Raw genomic sequence first — 27,855 nt, 5'->3', positions numbered from 1 at the left:
AGGTCCAAAAAGTTGGCAGATGAATGCCTCTCATTGAAACTTGAAGGCATTATGTTATATGGGTTTTGAACAAACTGTTGTTTCGAAAGCATTTCCATGTTAAGGTATAATAAGTTGGAAAATGAATGCCTTCCCATTGAACTTGAAGGGATGTTGTCATATGGATTGTTCGTGAAGCCACCTCGATAGATATCGTAAGTAGTTGTTGATGAAAGTCTTCCCGTTAAACTTGATGGCATGCCATTAAGATATGGATTTACCATTAATGATTTGAAATCATTATATATTATTTGAGTAAGAATGTCAACTTGATGAGCCAATATAACATACCATGAACTGACGAACCTCAACAAATATGGCATACATTTCTGTAATAGATTGTGAATTTACCATCTGAGTATCAACCATCATAGCAACATCATCGTCGTTGGAAAGATCAAATGTTGTATATGTCAATGGAACAAAATTAGTAGGAAATATGTATTGAAATGAAGACTTCTATTACTTCCAACATGAACTTTTAAGGAATTTTTTTTGATTAACTCCTTAGGAGTGGTGCTTCTCTTGAAGGTTAAGGGGATATAATGATCTGATTTGAAAATAACTCCCTCTTCAGAGTTTTAGAGTTTTAGAGAATTAGAGTTTGAGAGTATGAGTTGTTGAGTATTAAAATGAATATATCATGTTTCAGTTGGGATGAGACACTATAACATGACAGAGATTATCTTAAAAAGGCGAAAGCGCTACTTGTGGAATGAACATTTCCTTTATGTCAAATTTTATCTGCATACTTTAGTGAACTACATGATATATCATGCTCCTAGTATGAAATTACTCATGTCAATCCCATTTATGTTTGAGGGGATGAGACACTATGACATGATATAGATTCTCTAAAAAAGGCAAAAATACTTCTTCTGGAACAAGCCTTTCATTTATGTCATATTTTATCTGCATACTTCAGTTACTTATATGCATACATCATGTTCCCAGTCGGGATACTATTTACATCAACCCCATTTATGTTTGAATATAGGAAAAGGTTTATATAGAGGAGGGGAGGGGTTTAGGCGAAAATTATGGGCGAGAGTAACGAGACGGAAGGCATGGCCCTTGAAACACACTTTCCCACGTGGAACCAACTCATTTGGAAAGCGTCCCCCTGCAACGCGCCTTATTGCCAACTCAATAAGATATGTTTCACACAACACGCCTCCACCTATTTGTTAAAAAGGGCGCTAGTTTGATACATATTCGATAAATGATGTTAAATTGGTGTTTTTTTTTAAATTTTGGGTGAATTTTAGATAAAATTGCCTTTATTTTTATTTAGCTTCTTATAATTTTTGATTATTTATTACACATAAACAACATGGTAAATTACATGATAGGCCATATTCGTTTAATATTTGTTCACTTTTTCCCATCAAATTCAAAAAATTTAATTTTTGGTCATTTATGTTATCATTTTATTAAGTTTTAGTCACTGAGACATTGACTGCTGTTAGTTTGATCACATGACATGTTGTAAAAGTGTTTAATTTTCACTTTAACCTTTAAAATTTTGATAAAATGCTAATTTACCCTTTTTCAATATACTTTTATACTCAAACCCTAGCTTGCGCCGCACACCCCTCCTTGCTGTTCATCTTCTCCGTCGATCGGAGCAAGGTGTATGAAATCTCTACTGTAATAGAACACACAATTCAACTACATTCTACATTTCATCGATTTCATCGTTTAAGTCACATTCAACATTTCTCCGGATACAAGCATCAATATGCATTTAGGGGTTTCTTCTTTTAGCAGGGAATTGAGAAAAGCCATCAGCGAAGAGGCTTAAAGGAAGAAAAAAAAGGAATACAGACAATGTAAACAAGGTGGAAAGAGCGGAGAATTGATGCATAAGAAGACCATATCAAGGAATGTTAGCGACAAATAAGATCCAACTCCACTGCAACACCAAATCTTTTAGCAATCTAATGCATGCTTTTGTTTTTCCCAGTTTGATATGCCCATTATATTTTTGTTTTTATGTTGATTATAAGATCCAGAGAGACGTCATGCGTATGCAGCAAGATGAATTACTCTCATACAAGGGGGGAATCATAAATGGAATTCAAGAACATAAAAACCACTTGTTCCAGATTTTTAACAATAACCTACAAATCTAGGGATTAATGAACAATAGAGGTTTCATACACCTTGCTCCGTTCGACGGAGAAGATGAAACCAAGGAGGGGCGTGCAGCGCAAGCTAGGAGGGCTTGAGAAGAAAATTATATTGAAAAATGGTAAATTAGAAGTTTACCCCTAAACTATTTTGAATTTATAAAAAGGTTCCTAATTTTTATCTTATTTAAAATTCAGGGGTTAAATTAAAAATTAAACCCTTTTAGCCATATCATCAAACTAACCACAACGTCTGGGTGATCAAAACTTAATAAAATAATAATACAATTGACTAAAAATTATATTTTTTAAATTTGATAAAAAAATATATAAATATTAAACGGAAGTGATTAAATTATGCTGGTTAATCTAAACAATAATACTAAAAAAATAATGTGATAGTAAAATGAAAATAAGACAAATCAATAAAAAAAATACAGTAAAAAAAGTCAAAAATAAAAATTCCAATACCGAGCAGTGATCATGGAGTGCTTCAGCAAACGCGTTCTGATTCAACGCCACCTTCTTTTGAATTATAATATTCCCCTTCTAGACGTACTCAAAATCAAATCTTTTGAATATAAAAACGAAGAAAAATGCTCGTGTTTTCCCATCCTCTAAGCAAAGAAACAACCCATACATTGTACGAACCGCTCTCTCCATTGTTCCTCCAGCTTGATTTCGATAAAAATGGTGGAAGAAACTAACAAACCCGAATTTCAATCCTCCTCATCAACCACCGTAGTCAAACGAAAATCCTCATGGCCGTCCGTTCTCCGTTGGATTCCGACATCTACCGATCACATCATCGCCGCCGAGAAACGCCTTCTCTCCCTCGTCAAGTATGTAAACCTTCAATCCCGTTTGCTTATCAAATTACTTTTGGATTCCCTAAGCTTACGCTTTAAAAAGTTGGAAATTTCGATTGCACGTTACTTGAATTCTCATATTTCATATAATTCCTTTGTTCTTTTTAATTTGGATTATCAGTGGGTAATTGGGTATATCATTTTAATTTCATTACTTTTGGCGAAAACTTGTATAGGAATTCGATAATTATGGGTGGATTGTTGAAATTTTCAGGACTCCATATGTCCAAGAACAAGTGAATATAGGTTCAGGTCCCCCTGATTCTAAAGTTAGATGGTTTCGTTCTTCGAGCAATGAGCCGAGGTTCATCAATACTGTTACCTTTGATAGCAAGGAAAGTTCCCCCACACTTGTTTTGATACACGGATATGCTGCTTCTCAGGGTTTCTTTTTTAAGAATTTCGATTATCTCGCCAATAATTTCCAGGTCGTTGCCATCGATCAGCTTGGGTAAGTAGTGAGCTCCTTCCTTCTTTAAAGATTATGCTCTTGGCATGACCAAGCTAAATTGCAATTGTGATAACTTCAATCCAATCGTTATCTGGGTTCATTTGTAGTTCATGAAACGAAATTCTTATGATGTGTTATTAAGAAGCAGATGGTGCTTATTTCAATTTCTAAAGGCACACATTCTGTATTTTGAGTTTGATATTTCTGTTCCATTATAGTTTCTTACTCTTTCTTCACCTTTCTCTCCAGTTGGGGCGGATCTAGCAGGCCTGACTTTACATGCAAAAGCACTGAAGGTTAGTGAGAGGAATGCTAAGAATCCTTTCAAACCTGTTCATTTTCTAGAAGTTCCTAAAGCATTTGCATGCATTTCACATTTTCTTGTATTGATGATGCAGAGACTGAGGCATGGTTTGTTGATTCCTTTGAGGAATGGCGTAAAGCAAAAAATCTCAGTAACCTTATATTACTTGGACATTCTTTTGGAGGATATGTTGCTTCTAAATATGCTCTCAAGGTTTTTGCTTTTACATTTTAAATGTTTCAATGAAACAAGTATTTTGATAGTACATTTTTCTTCTAATGCCCCTTACATTTCTTCTGTAGCATCCCGAACATGTTCAACACTTAATTTTAGTTGGCCCTGCTGGATTTTCAACAGCAGAATCAGATAGCAAAGCCGAGTTGGTAACCCGGTTCAGAGCAACGTGGAAAGGGGCAATTTTGAATCATTTGTGGGAGTCTAACTTTACTCCTCAGAAGCTCATAAGGTTTGTAATCCCCCAACCAGAAATCAAGCTCATGCATTAATCATTGCTCTGGCCTCTGGGTTGATCTGCAAAAACCATATCATTACTGAGCTATCCAGGAAATGCATCGAGTAAGCTTATTCATTATTAGGGAAAAAGGGGTTCCAACTTGATCCTTTGTAATCCATTGCTTTAGAAAACTAATCTGTCAGCTCTTCATGGGCTCTTATTTAGGTTATTTCTCCAATTTACTTCTTCTGCTGGTTACTTATGCCTTAAACTGTTGTTGGAAAAAAATTATAGGTCTCCTTTGTTTATATTGCTGTCAAAGACCTCTTGTTCCGATTTGATTTTTTTTTCATTTGTTTTCTTGTCATGGATTGCATCTGGAATCAAATTGTGTAAGTAATTGCTTTGCGTTTTCTTGATGATTCTGTATTCAGGGGTTTAGGTCCTTGGGGTCCAAATCTTGTACGCAAGTATACGGCCGCTAGGTTTAGTCCTAAATATGCAGCTGAGGGTGTACTGACAGAGGAGCAGGATAGACTTCTATCAGGTATGATAAGATTTATAACTTTTGTGTGTATTGCTCGTGTATGCAATAATAGAAAACTGACAGCTATTTTCCCCTCTTCTTCATGGATGAAGATTATATGTACCATACTTCAGCTGCCAAAGCAAGTGGAGAGCTGTGCTTAAAATATATATTTGCTTTTGGAGCATTTGCTCGAATGCCCCTTTTAAACAGGTTTGGTTTCCCTGTAAAAACAGTGTGTATTGCTCGTGTATGCAATAATAAAAACTGACAGCTATTTTTCCCCTCTTCTTCATGGATGAAGATATATGTACCTACTTCAGCTGCCAAAGCAAGTGGAGAGCTGTGCTTAAAATATATATTTGCTTTTGGAGCATTTGCTCGAATGCCCCTTTTAAACAGGTTTGGTTTCCCTGTAAAAACATTTATTTACTTATTTATTGGGTTCGTTGCATTGGCTAACACCTATATTTTTTTATATAAATCAAGATTCCGTTTTGATATTTGGGAATCTTATTTGCACAATTTCCCACATTTGACTTGAAAACATTCTCTAGAATGCAATTATGTATCCTCCATGAAAACATTCTGTTCATAGGATGATAAAAAAAAGAAAGAGTAATGCCCTTGTAATGATCATGAAGTTTCACTCTGATCTGAAGTGTCATACGAGGAGATGATAATGCTAGTGCATGTCTTCACTTCAAGCAGAGGATTATGGAAACTTAAATATTTTGTCTGATATAAGGGGTTTATACATGAGTGAATAACATCTAATAAAAACTAGAACACAAATTCAAGATTTTAACCTGACCAGCCATATAAAGCATTAGGTAGAGTATAGAGCAGTATGACAAGAGATGATTTCAGGTTTTCAGAAGACAGGATTGAGTTTCTTCTTCTTTTTCTTTGAATAGTGCATCCGAGTGGAAAGTTCCGACGACGTTTATATATGGGAGTGAAGATTGGATGGACTATAAAGGAGCTCAAGAAGCTCGCAAAAAGATGAAGGTCCCATGTGAAATTATCAGGGTTCCTCAGGTTTGTTCACTTGTACCATATCTAAGAAGTTAACTTGGGCTTGATTACCAGCCAAAGAGATTTTATTCTTCTATGAAAGCTTTATTATTTTAGAACCCGAATGCTATATCGTCGTCTCGGACTCATTTTGTTTGCATTTTTGTCATATGCAGGCTGGACATTTCGTGTTCCTTGAAAATCCAGATGGATTCCATTCAGCCATGTCGTATGCTTGTAGGCGATTTCTTTCGCCTCACCCTGATACTCAACCCTTACCTCAAGGCTTGGAATCAGCTTAGAAGCAAAATATGTTGTAATTTCTTTACACACTTGTATAATACATAACTACAGGGTTCCATTGTTTTGTACGATTCTTTGTGGTCAATAAAACATTCTTTGTCTCTATAACTTTCATTTTCTATCTTAATGTTTTTCACTTAAATTATAGAATTTTAGTATTGTTGAATTTATGCGACAATTGGCTTTGTTGGTGGTTAAAGGCGGTGGTTGACCAAGTGGTTTTCATTTTAAAACTACCGACTATGGAAATTCAGCGCGAATAATCAATTAATTAGATTCCCCAGGGCCATCTACATCTCAATTCTCATCGACTCAACATCAAAGCTATCCGATATAAAACGCAAGCAATATGCGTGGATTTCCCCATCGTTAGAAGAGCTATACCACTTTCTCCACCGTTGACCAAGAAATTAACAAACCCCCGTTTCGATCTCGGCATCAATCACCGTAACCAAAAGAAAATACAGTTACCTTTGATAGCAAAGAAGGTTCTCCTACACTTGTTATGATACATGGATATGCTGCTTCTCAGGGTTTCTTTTTTAAGAATTTCGATTATCTTGCCAATCATTTCCAGGTCATTGCCATTGACCTGCTTGGGTAAGCAGTGAGCTCCCTTATGAACTTCAACTCATCAGTTTTCAGTTTCATCTATGCTTTAGGAAACGGAATACTTATAAAGTGTTATTAAAGAATCAGCTGTTTCTTAAAGGCTTATGTTATTTAAGCGGCAGATGTTTCTAATTTCAACTGCCAAAGGCATGCATTCTGCATTTTGAGCTTGTTATCAATATGTCATTATAGTTCCTTACTTTTTCTTCAACTTTCTCTCCAGTTGGGGTGGATTAAGCAGGCCTGACTTCAAATGCAAAAGCACTGAAGGTTTGTAAGTGGAATGCAAAGAATCCTTTTGAACCTTTTCGTTTTCTAGAAGTTCCTAGAGCAATCACATGTGTTTCTCACCTTTTCTTGTACGGATGATGCAAAGACTGAGGATTGGTTTGTTGATTCTTTTGAGGAATGGCGTAAAGCAAAAAATATCAGTATCCTTATATTACTTGGACATTCTTTAGGAGGATATATTGCTTCTAAGTATGCTCTCAAGGTGTTTTGTAGCATCCTGAACATGTTCAACACTTAATTTTATTGGGACCTGCTGGATTTTCGTCAGAATCAGACAGATATCAGATTTAAGTGGTTCGCCCGCATCAGAGAAACATGGAAAGGATCAATCATGTATCATTTGTGGGAGTCAAATTTTACTCCTCAGAAACTTGTAAGGTTTGTAATTATGCTATTCTGTTTTCTACGCCCACAAACAGATATCAAGCTCATGTATTAACTGTTATAATCTAAGGAAATAAACCGAAGGAGAGAGAAAGAATAAAAGAGGTAATGGAAGATAAATATGATCATTGAATTTAGGAGAATACGGTAGTTTAAATAAAAGACTCCTAAACAAACAAGACTTCTACACGGCTGATTCTAACATTAACCATTACTCTGGGGTGATCTGCTAAAACTATATCATTACAGAGCTACGCTCTAAATGCATTTAGTAAGCTTATTCATTATTAGGGACAAAAGGGGTTCCAACTTGATCCTTGGTAATCCATTGTTGTAGTGAACTAATATGTTTGCTCTTCATCGGCTCTTATTTAGGTTATTTCTCCGATACACCTCTTATGTTGGTTACTTATACCTTAAACTGTTGTTGGAATAATTTTTACGTTTCCTTTTTCTGTATTGATGTTAAATTCCTGTTACTTTGATTTGATTTATTTCATTCGTTTGCTTGTCATGGATTGAATCTGGAATCAAGTAGTTTAATTAATGGCTTTGCATTTTCTGGATGATTGTGTGTGTAGAGGTTTAGGTCCTTGGGGTCCGAATCTTGTACGCAAGTATACGACTGGTAGGTTTTGTCCTAGATATTCACCTGAGATTGTACTGACAGAGGAGCAGAATAGACTTCTAACAGGTATGATGTGATTTTTAGGTTCAGTATGTAGCTTATGTATATGTAAATAATAGATTTCTAATCTAATAGCTATTTTTTTCCTTCTTCGCGGTTGAAGATTATGCATATCATACGTCAGCTGCCAAAGCAAGTGGAGAGCTGTGCTTAAAATATATATTTTCTTTTGGAGCAATGACTCGGAAGCCCCTTTTAAACAGGTTCTGTTACCCTGCCGAATTGCTATTGGTGCTGTAGAAGTGTTTATTTACTTATTGATTGGGTTCATTGCAGTGGCTAATACCTGCAAATTTATATTCATCAAGATTCTGTTTAGACTTTTGGGAATCTTATTTGTACAATATCTCGCATTTGAATTGAAAACATTTCTTAGAATGCAAGTATGTTCTGATTTGAAAACATTGATTCCGTACAAGGGAAGAAAGAGTAATGCCCTAGTAATGATCATAAAGCTTCACTCCGGTCTCAAGTGCCAACAAGAAGAGGATTAGGGGAGCCTAAAAGATTTTGACTTGATTGATATGATAGGTTAATGCAAAAGTGCATAACATCTAATCAAAACTATAGCACACATTCAAGATTTTTTAAGCTGGCTGATCTAAGAGTATACCATATGAACCCCTAGCTAGAGTTTAGAGCAGGTATGCAATCTACTAAGAAGACATGGTTTCAGATTCTGGGAAGACGGTATTGTTTTTTTTCTCTCCTGTGAATAGTGCATCTGAATGGAAAGTGCTGACGACATTTATATACGGGACTGAAGATTGGATGAACTACGAAGGAGCTCAAGAGGCTCGCAAAAGAATGGTGGTCCCATGTGAAATTATCAGGGTTCCTAACGTTTGTTCACTTCTGCCATATACAAGAAATAAACTCGGGATCATTACCTGCTAAAGACATTTTATTTTGCCATGAAAGCTATTATCTTAGGACCTGATAGCTATTTGTCCTCTCAGACTCCTTATCTTGTTTGCATCTCTATCATGTACAGGCTGGCCATTTCGTGTTCCTTGAAAATAGAGATGGATTCCATTCAGCCATGGCGTATGCTTGTAGGAGATTTGTCTCACCTCACCCTGCTACTCATCCCTTACCCGAAGGCTTGTAATTAGCATAGAAATTTCCTTACACGCTTGTCGTATAGTACCTGATCATAGGGTTCCATTGTTTGTAACATTCTTTTGGTCAATATACACACACAGTGACGAACGATGAAGGGTTTGGCTTGTAAAGACATTTCAGGTCTAGGACAGTTTGAATATTTATCAAACCAAGTCTTGTCCCTAATTCTTGTATTTAATTTTGATTATAGTTTTGTCCCCACAGACATATATATTGTTTTGGGTTGTATCTTTAATTTCCTTACTGATTGATGGGACTAAAAGGATGTAAAAAGATGAATAAATTTTGTTTGAAAACTGATTGCAACATATAATTGACACATCAGCAAATAATGTTTAAATTGCCATTGTAATTGATATAGCATTATAAAAGTGGAGTCTTGAGTAGATGGTGTCATCAAGAGTGCGGTTGAGGCTCTCACAATCGACTAGAATACTTTGGTTGTATGTGAATTATGGTGATTGTTTCAAGGCAAATAGACAGTGACACTTAGCAGCAGGTTCAATGTCATGATCGGATTGAATGTGGGCTTTGGAGATATAATAACCCCCTTGTCCCCGAATGCTGAACTCACGAGACACGTCGTCGTCTACAGTTACTACACTCAGCACTCCATTGTTTTTTTATATGGATTGGATCTTTATTAATACGTATCCTGCTCCTTGGCTGATACCGAAGGTGGGACCCTGAAACTCGAAACCATGCAAACTCCGTGCCACATCTATTATCTGCATTTGTGGCAGTTTTTGTTTATTACATTCACATCAAGTGAGAAAGTGACATAAAGAGGGGCTCCACGTGCCTCTCAACATTCCATACGAAAATCCGACGTGGCCGACAATGCTTCTAAATATTAGCAAGTCTATTTTTCCAATAAAAAACTCTAAACTCCCACAGTTTCAAGGACTTCGTTTTCTTTAATTTCTTTTTATTTTATTCTACACCAACGACACACTTAACGGCTATTTGTCCCCGTCCCTGGATTATCTTCCTCACTCAATTTTCTATAAAAAAAATTCATATGTCAAATATATATTTAGTATATTCAACATTCATCCAGTTTCGAATAAAGGAACGATAGTACAGTTTCACCAGAATATTATCAAGAAAAATGCAAGAGACACATTATGAAATTGAAAAAAAAAACAATATAATGATCAAGAATGGCATCTTTGGACTTTTGGTGCAAATAAATTTCTGAAAAGACAAGTGGAAAAATATCAAATGGGGGAAGGTAGAGAGGTTGGATCAGCTGAGGATGGGATTTCGGGTCCTACCCTACAACCTTCCAACATGAAAACAATATCTGCCATTGACGGTCTATCAATCGGATCCGTTGCCGTGCAAAGGAGTCCCACTTTAACCCCCAACAAGAATTCCTCCCACTCCGATGATTCAGGGTCTAACTCAACAAGCCCCGGCTCCAACAACTCCGAAATTTGACCCTTTTGTAATTGCTTTTTCACCCATTTCACGATGTCTTCATCCTGTGTAAACATCACCGGCTTTCTTCCCGTCAGAATTTCTAATACCACGATTCCGAAACTGTACACATCGGCTTCTTTCGACGGTTGACCTGTTAATGAAGATTCTGGTGCTATGTAGCCTAGTGAACCAACCGGGGTTGAAGATGAGGAAGCTTCTGCTGGGGTGGCGATGGTCAACCGCTCTAGTCCGAATTCGGACAAGTGAGCTTCGAAATCGGCATCGAAGAGTACGTTCTGTGGTTTGATATCACCGTGAACCATTGACAACGAGTGCAAAAAGGCTAGGCCACGAGCAATACCAAGTGCAATGAGATGACGCATAGGCCAGTTGAGCATATGGCCATCTTGGTGACTTGCCTCTTGGAGGAGAGTGCCTAAGTTTCCATTAGGCATGTAGTCATACACAAGGAGTCTTAAATCCGGTGGTCCAGCGTAATAGCCTCGTAGGACTGTTATGTTTCGATGCTTTACCTTGCCTAGCGATTCGGCTTCTTCTCGGAAGATACCTTCATCGATAGATCCATCAACAAGGCGACGGATGGACAGGACTGTTCCGTCTTGATAGGTTGCTTTGAACACAAGTCCATACCTTCCCCTGCTCATGACATTTTCCTCATCAAATTGCCTCGTCGCTTCTAGTGTCTCTGCCAGCGTTATCTTGTTATTAAACATGACTAATTTTGGACCTCCATTTTCGCCACTTCCGTTACCCTTGTCTGCTCCCGAACTCGCACCGGATGGACTTCTTTTCTTCTCCCCTGCAGCCCATTCTCCGAGCCTCTTACGCCAACGTAAAAGGCCGTAGATATATCCACAACAGAACAACGCAACAAGGCATGCTCCACCAGCAGCTACAACAATTAATAGGATCAGCTTCCTACGTTTCCTATTTCTTACATTAGCACATTCTCTGTTCAATGGCTTTCCACAGAGTTCTTTATTCATCGAAAACACAGAAGGATTATTGAACCGAGAACCGAGTGCATTCGGAATCTCACCTTCGAGATTGTTTCTTGATAAATTCAAGTACCTCAACCTAAACATGTTTGAAAGACTTGATGGAATGGATCCACTCAAGTTATTTGACGAAAAATTCAAAGCTGCTAGATTGGATAGTTTTGACAATGAATCTGGTATGTTACCCGATAGCTGATTTCCATCTAATAAAAAGAGTAGTCATAGATGAAAATCTGGAGAATTCCTCTGGGATTTCTCCCTCTAAATTATTCAAACCCAAATCAAGCTCTTTCAAATGAGATAACCGAGAGATATCACCTGGGATATTGCCCCTCAGATGATTCGAACGAAGCTGAAGCACTTCAAGATTAGAACAGCTACCAAGCTCTGCTGGAATTATGCCTGAAACTCGATTGAAGCTTACTGAAAGCACAATTAATGACTGCAGTAAACCATAGTTACTCGGAATCCGACCAGTGAATCCATTGGAACTGAGATTCAAGTACTGCAAATCAACCAAGTTGCTGAAACCTTCAGGAACCTTACCAGACAACCTGTTTTCTTGTAGAGCAACAACCTGCAAATTTGGTAACCCAAAAAGCTCGATTGGCAACTCTCCAGAAATCTGCTGCGTACTCAAATCAAGATAAGTTATTTTCATCAAATTCCCAATACTCCTTGGAATTCCCCCAGTAAATCCGCATGAACTTAAATTTAAAATCTCCAAACTCAAATAAATCCCCTAAACCATCAGGAATTTCTCCAGAAAATTTGTTATTGCCGAGGTTTAAAGTGGTTAAATTACTCAACCCCACTATATCTTCCGGTAACTTTCCGGTCAAATTGTTTCCACTCAAATTCAACGTTTCAAGCCCAGAAATGTTCCCGAATCCGTACGGGATTGACCCAGAAAACAGATTTCTCCCCAGCGATATACTATTCAAGCGCTTCATTTGGCTGAAAAAAACCGGTATTTCCCCGGATAACCGGTTTCCTTCAAAATCGACGATCTTTAACGAACCACATTGTAGGAGCTGACTCGGAACTGAACCTGTTAACGAATTGTTCGCCACTATAAGATCTTCCAAGTTAAACAGGTTGCCTATTTCAACCGGTAATGAACCTGTAAAGAAGTTTCCAGAAATATCCAATATTCTCAACGTGGTCAAACTGGTCAACCAAGAAGGGAAAACGCCATGGATTTGGTTCACGTGAAGGTTCAAAACCTCTAAAGCCGCCACGCAACTTCCATTACTTTGCGGCTTAACAACTTCCGTGAACTCATTAAATCCTAACTGGAGGATCCTCAACGACGTCGTAACATTCCCTGACGATTTACAAAAAATGCTTTCCGGTATAGCACCGGAAAGTCTATTACGCGATAAAGCCAGCACTTGAAGATTCGGAGCCGCTCCGATACTTCCCGGAAGCAGTCCTTAAGTAAATTATCCTCTGCGCTTAAATGTACCAGCGAAAAACAGTTCGCTATTGCCGACGGTAATGTTCCATACAACTGGTTCGAGTCGAGCCATAGGTACTGTAGTTGTTGGAGCTTCCCTATACTCGCCGGAATCTCACCGGAAAACCGGTTGTATGAGAAGTTGATAAGCTGGAGCTGAGACTGTGCCGGGAAATTCGACGGAAGTTCCCGGATAAATCGTTTGAGGATAAATCGAGGTACCGGAGGGAGTACTGAATACCGGCGGCGATTTTGCCGGAGAGATAATTATGAGCTACATTGAGGACTTGTAAATTGGTGAGGTTAAAAATGGAAGGCGGGAGGTTGCCGGAGAATGAGTTATTGTGCAAGTAAACGGCGCGTAAGAGAGCACATTGGGAGAGCGCGTCAGGGATGGAGCCGTTAAAGTTGTTAGAATGGAGGCTTAATTTGCGGAGCTCGCGTAAGTTGGATAGCTGATTGCTGACTTGGCCACCGAGTTGGAGGCGAGGCAAGCGGAGCTCGCGGACTCGATTGTTGTAACAGACAATGCCACGCCAGTCGCAGGGAGCTGATGGCGTGGACTCATCCCAGCCGTCAAGAGCGCCAAGTGGGTCGCGGAAAACGCTGCGTTTGAAGGACGTAAGCGCCCGGATCTCTGTCAGAGTAACGGCATTGTGTTGTTGGGCGTAAGAAGATGGAACGACGCCGTTGAAGACGGAGAGGGTAAGTAAAAGAAGAAACATAATAGCCGTTATTTCCATATAGAAGAGATGGGGAAAAAACGAAATGGTTTTGGAAACGTAGGAGGGATGGCGGAGGTACAGAGGGAGCGCGTTTAAGCAGGGACTGACACAAAGAAACGACGCCGTATATGTCGCGCCAAGAAATGATAAAGAAAAAAATATGAAAATGTTAATTGGCAAGGGAGCATAATTAACTCGATTGCTGTCTTTCACGAGGGGGAAGACAAAGTCAGCCCATCTGATTGGCGTGTTGCCTTTATTGTTTCATTACCATCAATTACTATTCAAGCCAATAAACAATTGGATTGAAATTCCAATATTTTATTTAAATGATTTTAGATAGCATGAAAAATTCAATTTCGAATTTGTCATAGATCATAATCAACGAGTTCTATTCTAAGATTATTGGTAGATTCGGATCGTATAATTAAAGTCGTCCGATCACATAAAATTAACTTAATAGATGATGCATCCATAACTAAAAACATCAGTTAGATAATTATCAACCACCCAATTCTAAATCTAACATATATAAAATATGATAATTACAATCATATTAAAAATTCGAATTATTATGAATATACAAATCACTTACTTATGAAGTAATTATTGCATAAAATGAAATATTGAATCATTTGCAAGAAATAAAGTATATGAGAATCTCGAGATGTCCCTATAACATGAGAAGCTCCCCGATCAAAGCTCTTAACCTACAAGGTAGGTTTTTTATGTGACTTTCTATCTGAATCATAATGGATTGATCACTATGTTATTGACAACCTAAAGATGATTATAAACCCTTTCACGAGTATACGAGAGATCCCTTATCAAGTCTTTGAGAGAAACATGCATGAATATATGAGATATGTCTCACACCACAAACGAAAGAGGAGAGATAAATAAAAACCAAAAGTAAAACTAGGAAGATTCATGTACAAACAAAATCTAAATCACACACTCTACCTGTATAGAATAATCAATAATGGAAAATAGAAAAATCAAAGGTCCAAGGTGTTCAATTGGTTTCTTGAGAGTGAAAAATTTTTGTACATAAATTATTAAACAAAAGTTATTATTACTAAAATAAAGATCGTTAGACAAACAACATTACATTTTAAATTATATCACTGCATAACATTTCTTAAATTAAATAGGGAAAACATGTTATACCTTCCGTCATTCTAAAAGGTTTCCACAAGGCTACCCATGATATATATATATCATATCACTCTTTCATTATCCAACAACTAAAAATACATGTAGTTCGATGAGCCCACATATCGACCTCATCTTTTAAACACTATATCTTGTCCTACGAATGAATGCTCACGTGATTATCGAACATTTAAAGTATAGAATATAGCTTCTTCAGGATAAAAAAGGACTTTTCCTTCTTTGGCTCTCAAAACCCACTTGACCCGTCAATCTAGATCATGAATAATCAATGACTTCATGTTTAAATTAGAAGGGTGAATGATAAATTGTTGATCTTATTACCCCCCAATTCTCACTGTATTAATTGTCGTAAACCATCATCTTATTGTACAACAACAAACTAAATTTTACATAAAAAATGATTAGATTTATATTTAAATCTGATTTAATAATTAAATTTGAAATTACATTTGTAGTTGTGTGTAAGATCACTGGAAAATAACAGAAAGGATTTGGGGTCCTGTTTTTCTTTTCGTTTGTTCTTTTTAGGGGGGGGGACTTGTATGAAATCTATGAAACTGAATTTAAATTTAACCATTAGTATTTTCTGCTAAAAAGAAAGGTATTTCAACAGGCAATTTAGCAATGGCCATGCTACCGGTTCACTGGTTCAACCGGTCGAACGTCCGACCGGTTGGAAGAACCGGACGACGTCATATTATTTAAAAAATTAAATAAAAATACCAAAAATATTTAATAAAAATAATTTTTTATATTACAAGTCATATTCAAAGTAAGTCATAATATATAAGTTCATAAAATCAAGTGAAACAAAATGATTCAAATTAACTACAACATAATATTTAAGGTAAAACATATTAAATAATAAATATAATTATATAACTATAATTAAAAAATAAATTTGGGGTTAAAAAATCATAACAAAATGATATTGTTTGGTTTAATTTTTTTTTAAAAACAATCCCACATGGCTAAGAAACATAGAAGAGCATCCCAAAAGTCTAAAGAGTAAAAATATGAGAACAAAACAATCTCAAATTGCTAAGAAACATAGAAGAGCATCACAACTAACTTCTATAAATAATAGAGATAATTTGACATTCAAAATCATGGAGCCTTTTGGTGAGCATTGAGTGAATTATTCTTTCATTTTAATCAAGCTCGAGTTTTAGGCTTCAATCGAGCTTCTAAATTTTTTTTAGTTCAAGCCTTTTTGAGTTCAAGTTTTAATATTATATTTCGAGTTTGAGTTGAACTTGATAATTTTTAGCTTGTGAGTTTGAGTCGAGTTGAGCTTACTTTTAAAGTTTTCAAGTTCGAGTCGAGCTCATCAATACTTGAGTTCGACTTGGCTCGTTTAACAAACGACGTTGTTTGGTTTAATTTTTTTTTAAAAATTCCGGTTTTTTCCGGTTTTCAGCCGGTCCGGTTCGAACGGTTCAGTAGTTCTGACCAGTTCACTAGTAGTGGTTTAATCGGTTTAGATTGAACCGGACTAACACACATTCCCGATTGAACCGGTTAAACCGACCGATTCGATCCGATTTTCAAAATAATGAATAGAACATCATCATCATCGTCGTTTTAACTTGTTCTATATGATGCTTAAATCACTACCCAAAGTTCATCTGTTCCCCGTACAAAATTACCAGTGTTTTTATATGAAATAATGATTTTGTTCATATGAAAAAATAATAGAAGCTGGCGAGAACCAGGCAATATTGGATGGATACATGCATTATTGTTCGTGGGTTGTATAGATATCAATTCCAGGACCACAACCCAAGTCAGTTCCACAATGGGAATAGCAAAATTCCAGCATTAAAGATATGGATAATATTATGGAATTAGGGTGATGGTTAGAGCAAATGGGTACTCATGTTAGCCATCATTTGTTGATAAGAGAAAAAAGGTTGTAAGGAAATGATTTGTCAACTCCACCTGTAGTAGTAATCATTTGTTTATGGGTCAAATGGGTTTATCATTACAAACCAACTGCGCTCACCTCCATACATCATTTCATTGCCACATTAAGTTTGATATCAAACAAGTAATGTTATAAACTCATTGATGATCTAGGGATAGGTCGAAAGAGCCCTAAAAAATTTATATTATCATGTATTTTAAATATTATTTTTATTAATAATATAGTTTTATGTTCCTTAAAATTTTAATCGAATTTTTACTTAAAATACTTGATACCAATTTAAAACAAATATTGATATAATACTAACTACTATGCTCCTTACACCAACAATCAAATAAGAAGCAAGCTTACAAACATGCATAGTACATGATGTATTATCTCTTAATGAGGTTCTCACTTTCTGCCATTTTCGTCTTCTTTATAAAGTGAAAAATATTTACTTTTTTCATGATCATGGATCTTTAATTAATATATAGAGCAAAGAGCATCTCAGAATAAAAAATTACTTGTTGCTTAATTTACCTTAACCTTTATTCTTTAGAAAAGAGACATGGGATTGGATTGAATACCTAAGCAGGCCCAGGAAGTGGGTCACTTTGCAGGTTTTTTTTTTCAATATCCCAATCGGGTTAATTATTTAAGATATTAAGTCAACATGGACTTTATTTTAAAAATTACGGTACTCCTACATTGAACACGTCACCTCGACGTGACGAGTTTTGAAGATGTTATTTTTAAATTGTCCTTGTGATGTGAGCATCACGTGAACCATTATTTTATTATCATTAAAATGACTTATCACATCATCGTGACAAGTCCGTTTAAAAATATTTTTTAAATTACAAAAATAAAATATATATATTAAAAAAATTAAGTGAACTCATCACGTCGAGTTGACGAGTTCCTTCAAATTAAAAAATAGTTGTTGGTCAACGGCTATATGGGCAACCGTCACTTGGGTGACTAGTTCAGTCGGATAAAATTTAAAAAAATACAAAGTAATTAAATAATTGGAAAAAAATAAATATTTACAATAAAAATTTATTTATATTTCTTAAGTTCTTGATGATGTCGCGGAGTGGTCAATGATAATGTCGCGGGGCTTGTCGAGTACATAAGGGTCGTAGGCTTTGATAGCCGCCGTCATTATCGTCGTCGTTGTCTTATCAAGAAGGTGTACTTAACACACTCTGTGATCCACATTCAAAATGCGGTAATGGATTTATGACATTTGAAGCCATCATGTCATAACTGCTTCGACTTGGCTTCTACTTTGTTGATCATATATGATATGGTCTCACTCACCCGCAACCGCATATTCTGTCGAAGATGCTTGAGTGTATCGCGATGCATCCCATGAACCTCTAACCCAATTCGATCGAGTCTCGGCTGAAGTATGAAATGGATGATAGAAACCGAAACTAACATGAGATGCATAATAGTACTTTTCAGTTGTAGATGCTGAAGCGAAGAAAACAGTGTCGATGTTTTTTTCTTGGACTTGGCGCATGTGGCCTCATGATGTTTACATTCTCCCCTCTCTTCCGGTGTCGTGAGATATAGTTTCTCATTTGCTTCGTAATTATGAAGATATGAAGAATAGTCAAAATTTAGGTCTAACGGTGTAATGTCGAGACGCGAAGGGAGAGATTGTTCACGCTGATTCCTCGCGTCGATGTATATAGCGTGTTTCACCGATCGATTTTTTGTATGTTTCCCACGCGTACCAATTCTATGTATTGCGTCCATATCAACCATCTATGTAGGAATCGACTGATACGACACAAACTGTCGCATCACTCTATCAGCAGCGTCTCACTCAACAATTGCATAATGCAATAACGGCGTCACGGGTACACCATAAATGGGACCCCTAAAAAAATCCCTTGGCATTAACTGGTTGATCTCCTTGTCAACATAGGGAAGCTAAAAGAACTGTAAATATTAAATATCAAAATTAGTATATATAAAGTTAAAAATTTTCAAAAAAATAAAAAATAAAAAATCTCATGTCATACAACATATCGACCGGCGATGTCGATCATCATCCGTATATTTTGTGCAGTGACACCCGCCAACTTCGTCTTGAATATTTTATGATGTCATCTAATTTTTTTTTAAATATATATATATATATATATTATAAACAAATAAAAAAGTCGCTGAAATTTATAAAATTAAAAAAAAAATCATAACAAAATAATCACCTTGCAGCCATAGGAAACTCGATAGGAGCTGTTGTAATTGGAGTCATAAACGGGAATCGATACTAAGCCCACGACCGTAACAATATCAGATAGCCGACGACATCTATTTTTGACCCGGCTGGACAATTGCAGCCCTTACAAAGCTCCTAATACATAAAGACAAAAATCTCCGAGCCTCAACTGGTATTACGACACACAACAAAGTCTTCCAAATATCGCAGATACTGAGTGTGCACCAAATTATCGGATTTATCTGGTAATAATACACCTCCGATCAGTTGAAGAAGATATGCTCAAGACATGAAAATAATATCTTCCTCGGTAGACTCGCCTGTCACTTGCAATTCCAATTCCAACTATGTTATATGTACTTGAAAGCCGTTGATGACATCGGATGGTGGCCATTTTCCCAAAACTTGGTAGACCAACGATGTGGGGTCGTACATGTTATGACTCACATCGGAGGCTTCATTCACAGGAGCGTTGAGTTGGTAAGCGATATCTTCCAAAGTAATCGTCGCTTCACCACTCGAGAAGTGGAACGTGTGCGTCTCGGGCCGCCAACGTTCGACCAGAGCTTCAATCAACGTCAGGTACAACTTGAAGTCACATAAAAATATGGACGAAAATGGACCAGATTGCTACAATATATCACGATATGCTGATGTGGCTCTCCGTATGTCATATCGCGCTTTGAATATTCCATTCATCATCCGGCCGGCATACGATCGAAGAAACATGGATGTTATCCATACGCAACATATATTATCGGGTTGCTATTTTTTGAGATTTTGACAGAATGTATGTTTTTTATATTTTTTTTGGATTTAGGGTTTAGTGAAAAACCAAAAATCCAAACCTTATTTATAATCTTACATCCAACAGTTATAAACGGCTATTGAGAAAAATACTTGGTCGAACTCGTCATCTAGAGATGACGTGTTCCAAGTGATTATTACCTATATAATTGTTGACCCAACAACTACTTTTTTTTAATTTGAAAAAACTCGTTACCTCGACGTGATAAATTTTACTTAATTTTCTAATTCATACTTTTTATTTTATTTTATTTTTGTAATTGAAAAAAATATTTTTTAAACGGACTCGTTATATCAAAGTGACAAGTCATTTTAATGATAATAAAATAATAATTCATGTGAAGTTCATTTCACTTGAACAAATTAAAAATAATATATTTAAGAAGTGAGAATTGTCTGTCCAGCTTAGTTGGTAGAACACAAGGCTATTAATCTTGGGGTCGTGAGATCGAGTCTCACGGTGGGCAATTCATAATTCGGAGGTTTCTATGGAAGCTACTCTCAACCTGGTGTTGGGGACAACCTACTATACTACCTCCCCTTACTCTATTACATATGAAAATAATGGTTAGCTAATTTTTTTAATATTTAAGAAGTGACGAGTTTAGTATTCAATTTAGAGAATGTGGTACTTTCCAAAATAAAATTTAGGTTTACTCAATACCCTTTTCTAAATTCATTCCCTCCGATTCGTCAGGGTCCAATTCACTGAGAAACTACCAAGTCAACCGAGTGAAGAAATTAGAAGCTTTCCCCAAATCTTCCTTCGCCACAGACAAAACGTGAATAAGAAATATCCGTACAGTTGAGGCTGAAGGAAACAACAATTTTGAAGATGGATGAAGATCAAGGTAACGACGGGTTTCTAGACATGGGAAAAGCTGATAAATCGGTATGGTTAATGAAGTGCCCCGTCGTGGTGGCCAAGTCATGGAAGAACCAAGCATCTTCTTCTTCTTCTGATTCTCAGCCTGTCGCCAAGGTCGTCTTCTCTCTCGACCCTCTCAAACCCGATGAGCGTCAGGTAACACTAAATACTTGACAACAATTGCTTCAATTTAGCAGATGGTTGTGGGTTTTGATGTATGCCGGCTTCTTTAATTTTCATGAATTGGCCGTGTGTTTTTTTCGAGTGAAAATTGCAGTGAAAGTTCCTTTTTTATTCGCCGTGTAATCTAACGAGGCAAACATTTGATGACATGCTTGTTATGAGTTAAACATTGCTTATTAGGAGTTTATGAATTGATATTTACAGTTTACTATGGAGATGATTGGATCGGAGACCGAAAGAATACCGAAAAGCTACACTCTGAACATGTTCAAAGACTTTGTTCCTATGTGTGTCTTCTCTGAAACAAGTCAAGGTCAGAGTTTTGGTTCTTTGCTTCTATTGCTTCTCAGTTATTCAAGTTTGTGTTTTCATCAATTGTTTTTTTTTAAATTTATTAACATAAAGTTTATTCCTTTTTTCCTGTTCTGGCTTGGTTAGACCTGGTTTGTATGTGTCATGTTCCAGTCTCTTTTTTTTTTCTTTTACTTAAAACACGAATATCCTTAAGCATGTAGTTATATTGTGTTCAAAATTATCTGATGCTTACGGTGACTTGAAGGGACAATTTATCGCATGATGATTTTCTTATAAGAACCCTTTTGTCGTTTCTCTTGCTTAAGTTTTTTTTTTTTTTTTGACCTGATTTTGTTATAGGAGCGGTTGCTATGGAAGGAAATGTTGAGCATAAATTTGACATGAAGCCACATGAAGAAAACATTGAGGAATATGGGAGATTGTGTCGAGAAAGGACAAATAAGTCCATGATCAAGAACAGGCAAATACAGGTAGGTCAATGAGTATGCATTGGCTTCGGGAAAATACATTTTTTTCCTTTGATGTTACTATGGTGCCTATCATCTTATGTGTTTTTGATGCATTTTCAAGGTTATTGATAACGATCGTGGAGTGCACATGAGGCCAATGCCTGGAATGATTGGCCTGATTTCATCCAACCCCAAGGTACTTGGATACATGGTCTCTAGAGAGTAGTATATACAATTTATTTGCTCTTAAACGTAAACAAGTTTGAAGTTGGAATTATACTTTCAAATTTCCTATTGTCCATTGTCTCTGAGCAGGATAAGAAAAAAACAATGCCAGTTAAACAGCCAGAGGTGAAGAGAACCCGGAGGGATCGTGGGGAACTGGAAGATATTATGTTCAAGCTGTTTGAAAGACAATCAAATTGGACTTTAAAGCAACTTGTCCAAGAGACTGATCAGCCTGCTGTAAGCCCTTACATGTCTTGGTCTTTGTACCATTGGATTTGTCTTATGGTTTATAACAATAATTTGTGTTTTCTTTGCTGTAATATGTAACTCTGCCCATATCGTAGAAATTGCAATTTGCTTCTTAAATGAAAATAAAAACATCACCGAAGGCACAAAAAATAAGTATTCTGTAGTTTGTTGTTTTTGTGCCTTTTTAGCGGTTATCATGTATTTTATGTGTTTTAAAAATTTTCTTTACTTTCTTTGCAGCAATTCCTGAAAGAGATATTGAACGAGCTCTGCGTGTACAATAAGAGAGGTGCCAATCAAGGAACCTACGAGCTTAAGCCGGAGTATAAAAAATCTGCAGAGGACACTGCAGATGAATAGGTCTGACATAGCTTTATTGTAACCTACATTTCCATTTTCTCTCGGCTTTTGCTTCAGTTAATGGAACATGTAACGACGACAATCGATAAACAGATAAAACAGCTATAGGAACCAGGAAAAAGGAAACTTGGCCGCTCCGCATGTTATAATCTATATATCAGAATAAAATTCGGAAGGAGAATGGGGCATTTATATTATCTGAATTTGCATCTGTGTTTCTTACATATGAAGTTCCATCACCTATCCGGGAAAAGGAAACATATAACATGTTTCAAACACAATTTAAACCCTTTTCAACTGCCAACTGATTCATCTTGTTAGACCCACGCTACTAAGATGATGAGTATCTTGACAATGGAAAAAATTCTATAACCATCTCCATTAAAATGGCCTGATTGAACCTGGCTATTGATAAACTTGAGCTTTAATTTGGTAATAGTGGGGGGTTAGGGTGCCCCATTTAAGGGACCCTTCTTTCACCACTGTAAGAGGAGACTTTGTTGCTCTCATTAACGTTGTTACTTCGATGCTAAAAGTGGGAATGGAACCCAATACCCGATTAAATTGGAAGAGAGGGAGATTAAGAAAGGAATAATTATTTATGAAGAAATCAAGGGGAAATTACTAGGAAAGGTGTTTAATTTAAGGTAAAAATTACTCAAAATGTTTTAAACAACTTATAACATTTTGTGCTTGAATCTAAGACTTTTAGGAATAATAACTATTCTTTTAACTATTGAGTTAATTTGATTCGTGTCATTTTAATTAATTTTTAATTATACAATATTCATATCAAAATTGTAATAAATTAAGAAATTTTATAACTTTTTGAGTAATTTTTATCTTAAATTAATTATTTTACTCTATAATTATCCAGAATTAAGTATAGAATTAAAGATGTCTCTTTAATTCCTCTTAACTCGAGTTGTAAAAAATTTTATGTCATTCAAATAAGATCTTAGATTAATTTTTGCTGATATTTTATATATATATTTAAAATAGTTAAATGAATTAACTTGTTTAAGCCTTGAATTCACGATGAAAATCAAATTAGGGTCTTTCTAAAGAATTGTGTATGCTCGACAATAAAGTAAGTTTTTATGTAGAAATTCTCTGTTTCCTAAGTGGTTAACTTTTATAATTGAAATTAGGGTAAACTACGCCAATGGTCACTAGTGTTTGGGTTAGTAATCGTTTTTACCACTGATGTTTTAAAAATCATAATCGATCACTAACGTTTCCGTGTGTTTCAAATCGGCCACTCCACGTTAATAGCCGTTAATAACCGTAACGAAAATCACAGATGGATCGTTTTATGCTGACTTGATCGTTGACTGACATGGCGGACAACCATTGAAATACCTTTGACTGACTTTTATCTAGTATTATAATAAAATTTTGAAAATAATAAATATTTAATGAATATTTAATTATTAAATCAATTAAATAGAGAAAATGATGGGTGTTGTCGTTCAGTCTTATTTCTCACCAAAAGTGAGAGTTCTAAACCTTTTCTTCTTCCATTCGTCTATCAAACAAATTAATCTCAAAGAGGGTTTGAGAGAATGCTTTTAAGGTTTAAGAGAAAAAGGAGAATCGTGAGGAAAAATAGGGAACCCAAGAAATTATTTTACGATTTGAGTGATTAAGAGAAATAAAAAAAAATACTTCTCTTGAGTGAAAAACTCACGGTTTGAAGTGAAAATAGTTCTTACATGGAGACTACGACAAAGTGGAGAGAACAATATGCTTTATGGTAAGTTTCTTTTGGGTTTTGAGGGAAATTGACTGGGTTTTCTTTGGATTCCTTTTCCTTTCGTATTGTTATATGGGTTTTCATTGTTTTGAAGGTTAGCGACAACTATATGTGTTGTGTAACACCCCCAACCTGTATAAGACCCAGACCCGAGTCTGAGGTGTCACATTAACTTTTCAAGCGTTTTTCTTTACAAATTAGCTAAAATTTAACTTCACATTTCAAGAAAATGAATATTTTACATTAATTAAAATCAATTGGTTTTACAAAACATATCAGAGCATATATAATTCAAAACATTAATTACATGCCAACTACTTTCAATAAAACAACATACATACGTTTCAAAACTCTTTTCTGATATGATCTTCAGAAATAAGAGGCTGACCTATCTTGCTCCTCTTTTCTCCTTAATCTTCTCGAAACCTACGTGTGAAACATTCACACGCTAAGTCTATGACTTAGTGAGGAATATAAAACATATAATGTAACTAAAATCCCTAACAATGCATGAACATTTAATTTTATCGTATCCTACAAAATCATGTCATACAACCTCATATACCCTTTCATGCAACAAATACATACATACACATAGATCATCATTTACATGCTTAGCCTCATTTCATATCATCATATCATATATAATCGTATACTATTTCATGTTCCTATAATCATTTATATCTACACCACATAGCTTATATCACATTTTCCTGTTATCATTTAAATCATTTTATTCATACAATCATACAATCAACCACCTCATTACATATATATATACTTATAAAGTTCATAACATTTCTCATGTAATCACTTATACCATATCATGTAACTTACACTTTATTCTCTTATATTTATATATCATACAAATATATTTTCACATAAATAATATCACATATGCAATACATGTACCCTACATACTCATATTCAAGTATTCAACCACATATAACAATCATACAAAGTTTATTTATATTATCTCTTTATTAGCCCATGTATAATTCTGAGAACTTAAGGTATGTGAGTACTTTGAGGTTGTGCACATATGCTGTCACCACATCTCGTATAATTCCCACTTAGTGGCATATGAAATTTGTCCCAAAAGACCTCATGTATGTCTCGAAAGACCTATGTATATGTCCCGAAGGACCTATGTAACCCTCCACTCTTGGCATGCCAACTATACATATAGGTCTCATATCACATAACATGGGCATTATCATTTATGTTCATCACATTTTCACATATTCATATAATCACACAAATCATCACATACTTATCCTTGTACTTGTAATCTTATATCTTCTTTTCACATAGATCATGTAACATTCTCATGTAGCCTCATAACTCATTGTCTTATAGATATCATATAGCTTGTATCATATAACATATACTTTGTTCTCTTATGATCTCATATTCATAAATCTCTTATGCTCATATAATCATATAACTTATTATCACATAGATCATAATCTTTCACACATAGTCTCATAATTCATTATCATATGGTTTATATCATCATCACATAGCATATATTCATACAAATCATATCACATATACATTAACATATATCATATGCACTCATATCAAACACATGATTATATTCACGAATTCATGCATTCTAATATAGGAAATAGACTCGTCGCAAGTCTTATTTTTATTAAACGTCATAAACCAACTAGGATGCACTCACCTGACCTCACTAGTCAATACCGATCTCTTATCTCTTTCTCGATGATTATTACTTGGTCAACTTGTCCGAACTTTGCTCTCGATCGATATCTACATAATCATACATTTGATATGCATATCAGAATTCTAAGTACGATAGTTCGATCCTTAATAACTCAATGCTAAAAGAAAGGCTTAATAAAATTTTTGCTTTGAATAATATCGATACCCTATGTATGGTACTGATACTTCCCTAGCTGTGGTATCGATACCAAGCCTGGGTATCAATACCCATTTTCGATTGTGTGATCCTTGTTTCCAAAATGATACCGATACTGGCAAAATGGTATCGGTACCCTTAGTATCGATATTACCCCTTAGGTATCGATACCCCTTGAATGACTTGTAAAATTTTTGCTTTTGGTATCGATACTCATTCATATAGTATCGATACCCTCTCTCAAATTTTAACCCCCTTTTTCTCTTTGAAGTATCGATACTGGATGAACAATACCGATACTCCATGCCCATAATTTATCTTTTACCTCGAAAATTCACCTATACTTATATATACCTTCCATTTTTAACTCCTTTCATGCTACTAAACTTAACTCAACTTACTTAACCTATCTTATATTCATATAACACATCCTCATCCTCATCTTAAATATTTCATCATAATTCTTAAAACCAAGAATTTTACAAAATTTCCAACATGTTTTTAATTCACTTCTATTACTTCTAACTTCTTAATTAGACATTTGACAAGTCAAATTCAACTTCAGAATCCATTTACTCCTTCTATTTCAACAATTCACTTAAAAACTCATTTTACTTAATTTCTCATAACTCATCCATCTTTGAGTTTTAAGCCACTTTAAGCATTCCTTAAGCTTTCTTAACCCTCCAAGAATCAAAACCCGTCATAAAATTAAGGAACAATCAACTTGTAAGAAACTCACCTTTTAACTGAGCTCACGGGAAGAAGAGAAAGCTAGCTGAACCAAGCTCTCCAGACTTTTCTTTTCCTTTTCCCCCATTCTCCTCGTGGTTATATCCTTATAAAGGGGAGATAAAAAAATATTTCTTATCAAATAACAATTATACCCTTTCTACTTTCAAACTTTGTTATTAACTCCAACACTAAAATTCTCCAATTAAGTCCCTGAACTTTTTTTCTTTTTTGAATTGATCATTAAGTTTCAAAAACTTTCATTTTGGTCACTAACCCGACTTTTGGGATGTTATAAATCTCCCATCCTTTAAGAAAATTTGTCCTCGAATTTTCACTGCACAAATCGATAAGAACACTGCCTACACATATTTTTTAATGTTCTCATATTGCTTCCTTTACTTAATCTCTCCCGTTTACCGCTAGTAGACTTATCTTTTTTACTCACTCATTTCTTCATCTACATTCGTGCTTATAGGTCCATATAATATCACCTATCATATAGACGGTAATTATAATCCTTACCATTCATGATCATGAGTCAATTGATTTCTTTCATCATTCTCTAATTGTTTTGTTCCATAAACCAAACCTTTCTCATATTATCATTAAAAAATAACATACTTGTCCTTGACAACTTGATCAAAAAGAATAAAATCATTCGACTGTATCTTGAACTTTTTTAATACATATAACTAAATCCTTATCTCTCTGACTACGTTTATTTGACCAAGAAACACAACTATTAAATATGATCAAGGCATATACTTTACGAAATCAAGCAATCTTTCCACATCACTTTACACACTTTTCTTACTTCTATATCAAATTTATAATCTACACTTCCATATAACCCTTGTCATACTTGATCTTTTA

General features: G+C 35.5%; 2 protein-coding genes and 1 pseudogene across 7 annotated transcripts; 2 read left to right on the top strand and 1 right to left on the bottom strand.

Annotated features, from left to right (window-relative positions):
• The first annotated feature begins 2,729 nt into the window (after nucleotides 1–2,729).
• On the top strand, nucleotides 2,730–9,115 carry LOC120154439 (1-acylglycerol-3-phosphate O-acyltransferase-like). Of its 5 annotated transcripts, none has more exons than XM_039166195.1 (9): nucleotides 2,735–3,013; nucleotides 3,255–3,491; nucleotides 3,741–3,787; nucleotides 3,890–4,008; nucleotides 4,098–4,261; nucleotides 7,964–8,076; nucleotides 8,174–8,273; nucleotides 8,790–8,941; nucleotides 8,990–9,115. In XM_039166195.1, the coding sequence occupies exons 1-9, from the start codon at nucleotides 2,862–2,864 to the stop codon at nucleotides 9,001–9,003; spliced, it is 1,098 nt and encodes a 365-aa protein (XP_039022126.1). In that variant the 5' UTR covers nucleotides 2,735–2,861; the 3' UTR covers nucleotides 9,004–9,115. The 5 variants fall into 5 exon arrangements, with proteins under 5 accessions (XP_039022128.1, XP_039022123.1, XP_039022126.1 ...); XM_039166194.1 differs by lacking the exons at nucleotides 7,964–8,076; nucleotides 8,174–8,273; nucleotides 8,790–8,941; nucleotides 8,990–9,115 and adding exons at nucleotides 4,684–4,796; nucleotides 4,889–4,988; nucleotides 5,693–5,816; nucleotides 5,969–6,200 and having other exon boundaries at nucleotides 2,738–3,013; XM_039166192.1 differs by lacking the exons at nucleotides 7,964–8,076; nucleotides 8,174–8,273; nucleotides 8,790–8,941; nucleotides 8,990–9,115 and adding exons at nucleotides 4,684–4,796; nucleotides 4,889–5,005; nucleotides 8,311–8,669 and having other exon boundaries at nucleotides 2,734–3,013.
• Nucleotides 9,116–10,383: 1,268 nt separating this feature from the next.
• LOC120154426 lies at nucleotides 10,384–13,841 on the bottom strand (annotated as a pseudogene).
• A 6,783-nt stretch (nucleotides 13,842–20,624) lies between these two features.
• On the top strand, nucleotides 20,625–22,778 carry LOC120154421 (transcription initiation factor IIF subunit beta-like). 2 transcript variants are annotated; one of them, XM_039166179.1, is made up of 6 exons: nucleotides 20,625–20,975; nucleotides 21,207–21,315; nucleotides 21,660–21,787; nucleotides 21,888–21,962; nucleotides 22,082–22,231; nucleotides 22,484–22,778. In XM_039166179.1, the coding sequence occupies exons 1-6, from the start codon at nucleotides 20,787–20,789 to the stop codon at nucleotides 22,601–22,603; spliced, it is 771 nt and encodes a 256-aa protein (XP_039022110.1). In that variant the 5' UTR covers nucleotides 20,625–20,786; the 3' UTR covers nucleotides 22,604–22,778. The 2 variants fall into 2 exon arrangements, with proteins under 2 accessions (XP_039022110.1, XP_039022109.1); XM_039166178.1 differs by having other exon boundaries at nucleotides 20,626–20,975; nucleotides 21,657–21,787.
• The last annotated feature ends 5,077 nt before the right edge of the window (nucleotides 22,779–27,855 follow it).

This window comes from Hibiscus syriacus, unplaced genomic scaffold, assembly GCF_006381635.1.
Source record: "Hibiscus syriacus cultivar Baekdansim isolate YM2019G1 unplaced genomic scaffold, ASM638163v2 tig00111129_pilon, whole genome shotgun sequence".
In the NCBI taxonomy this organism is placed as follows: domain Eukaryota; kingdom Viridiplantae; phylum Streptophyta; class Magnoliopsida; order Malvales; family Malvaceae; genus Hibiscus; species Hibiscus syriacus.
This window is presented reverse-complemented; position numbering and strand designations above follow the sequence as displayed.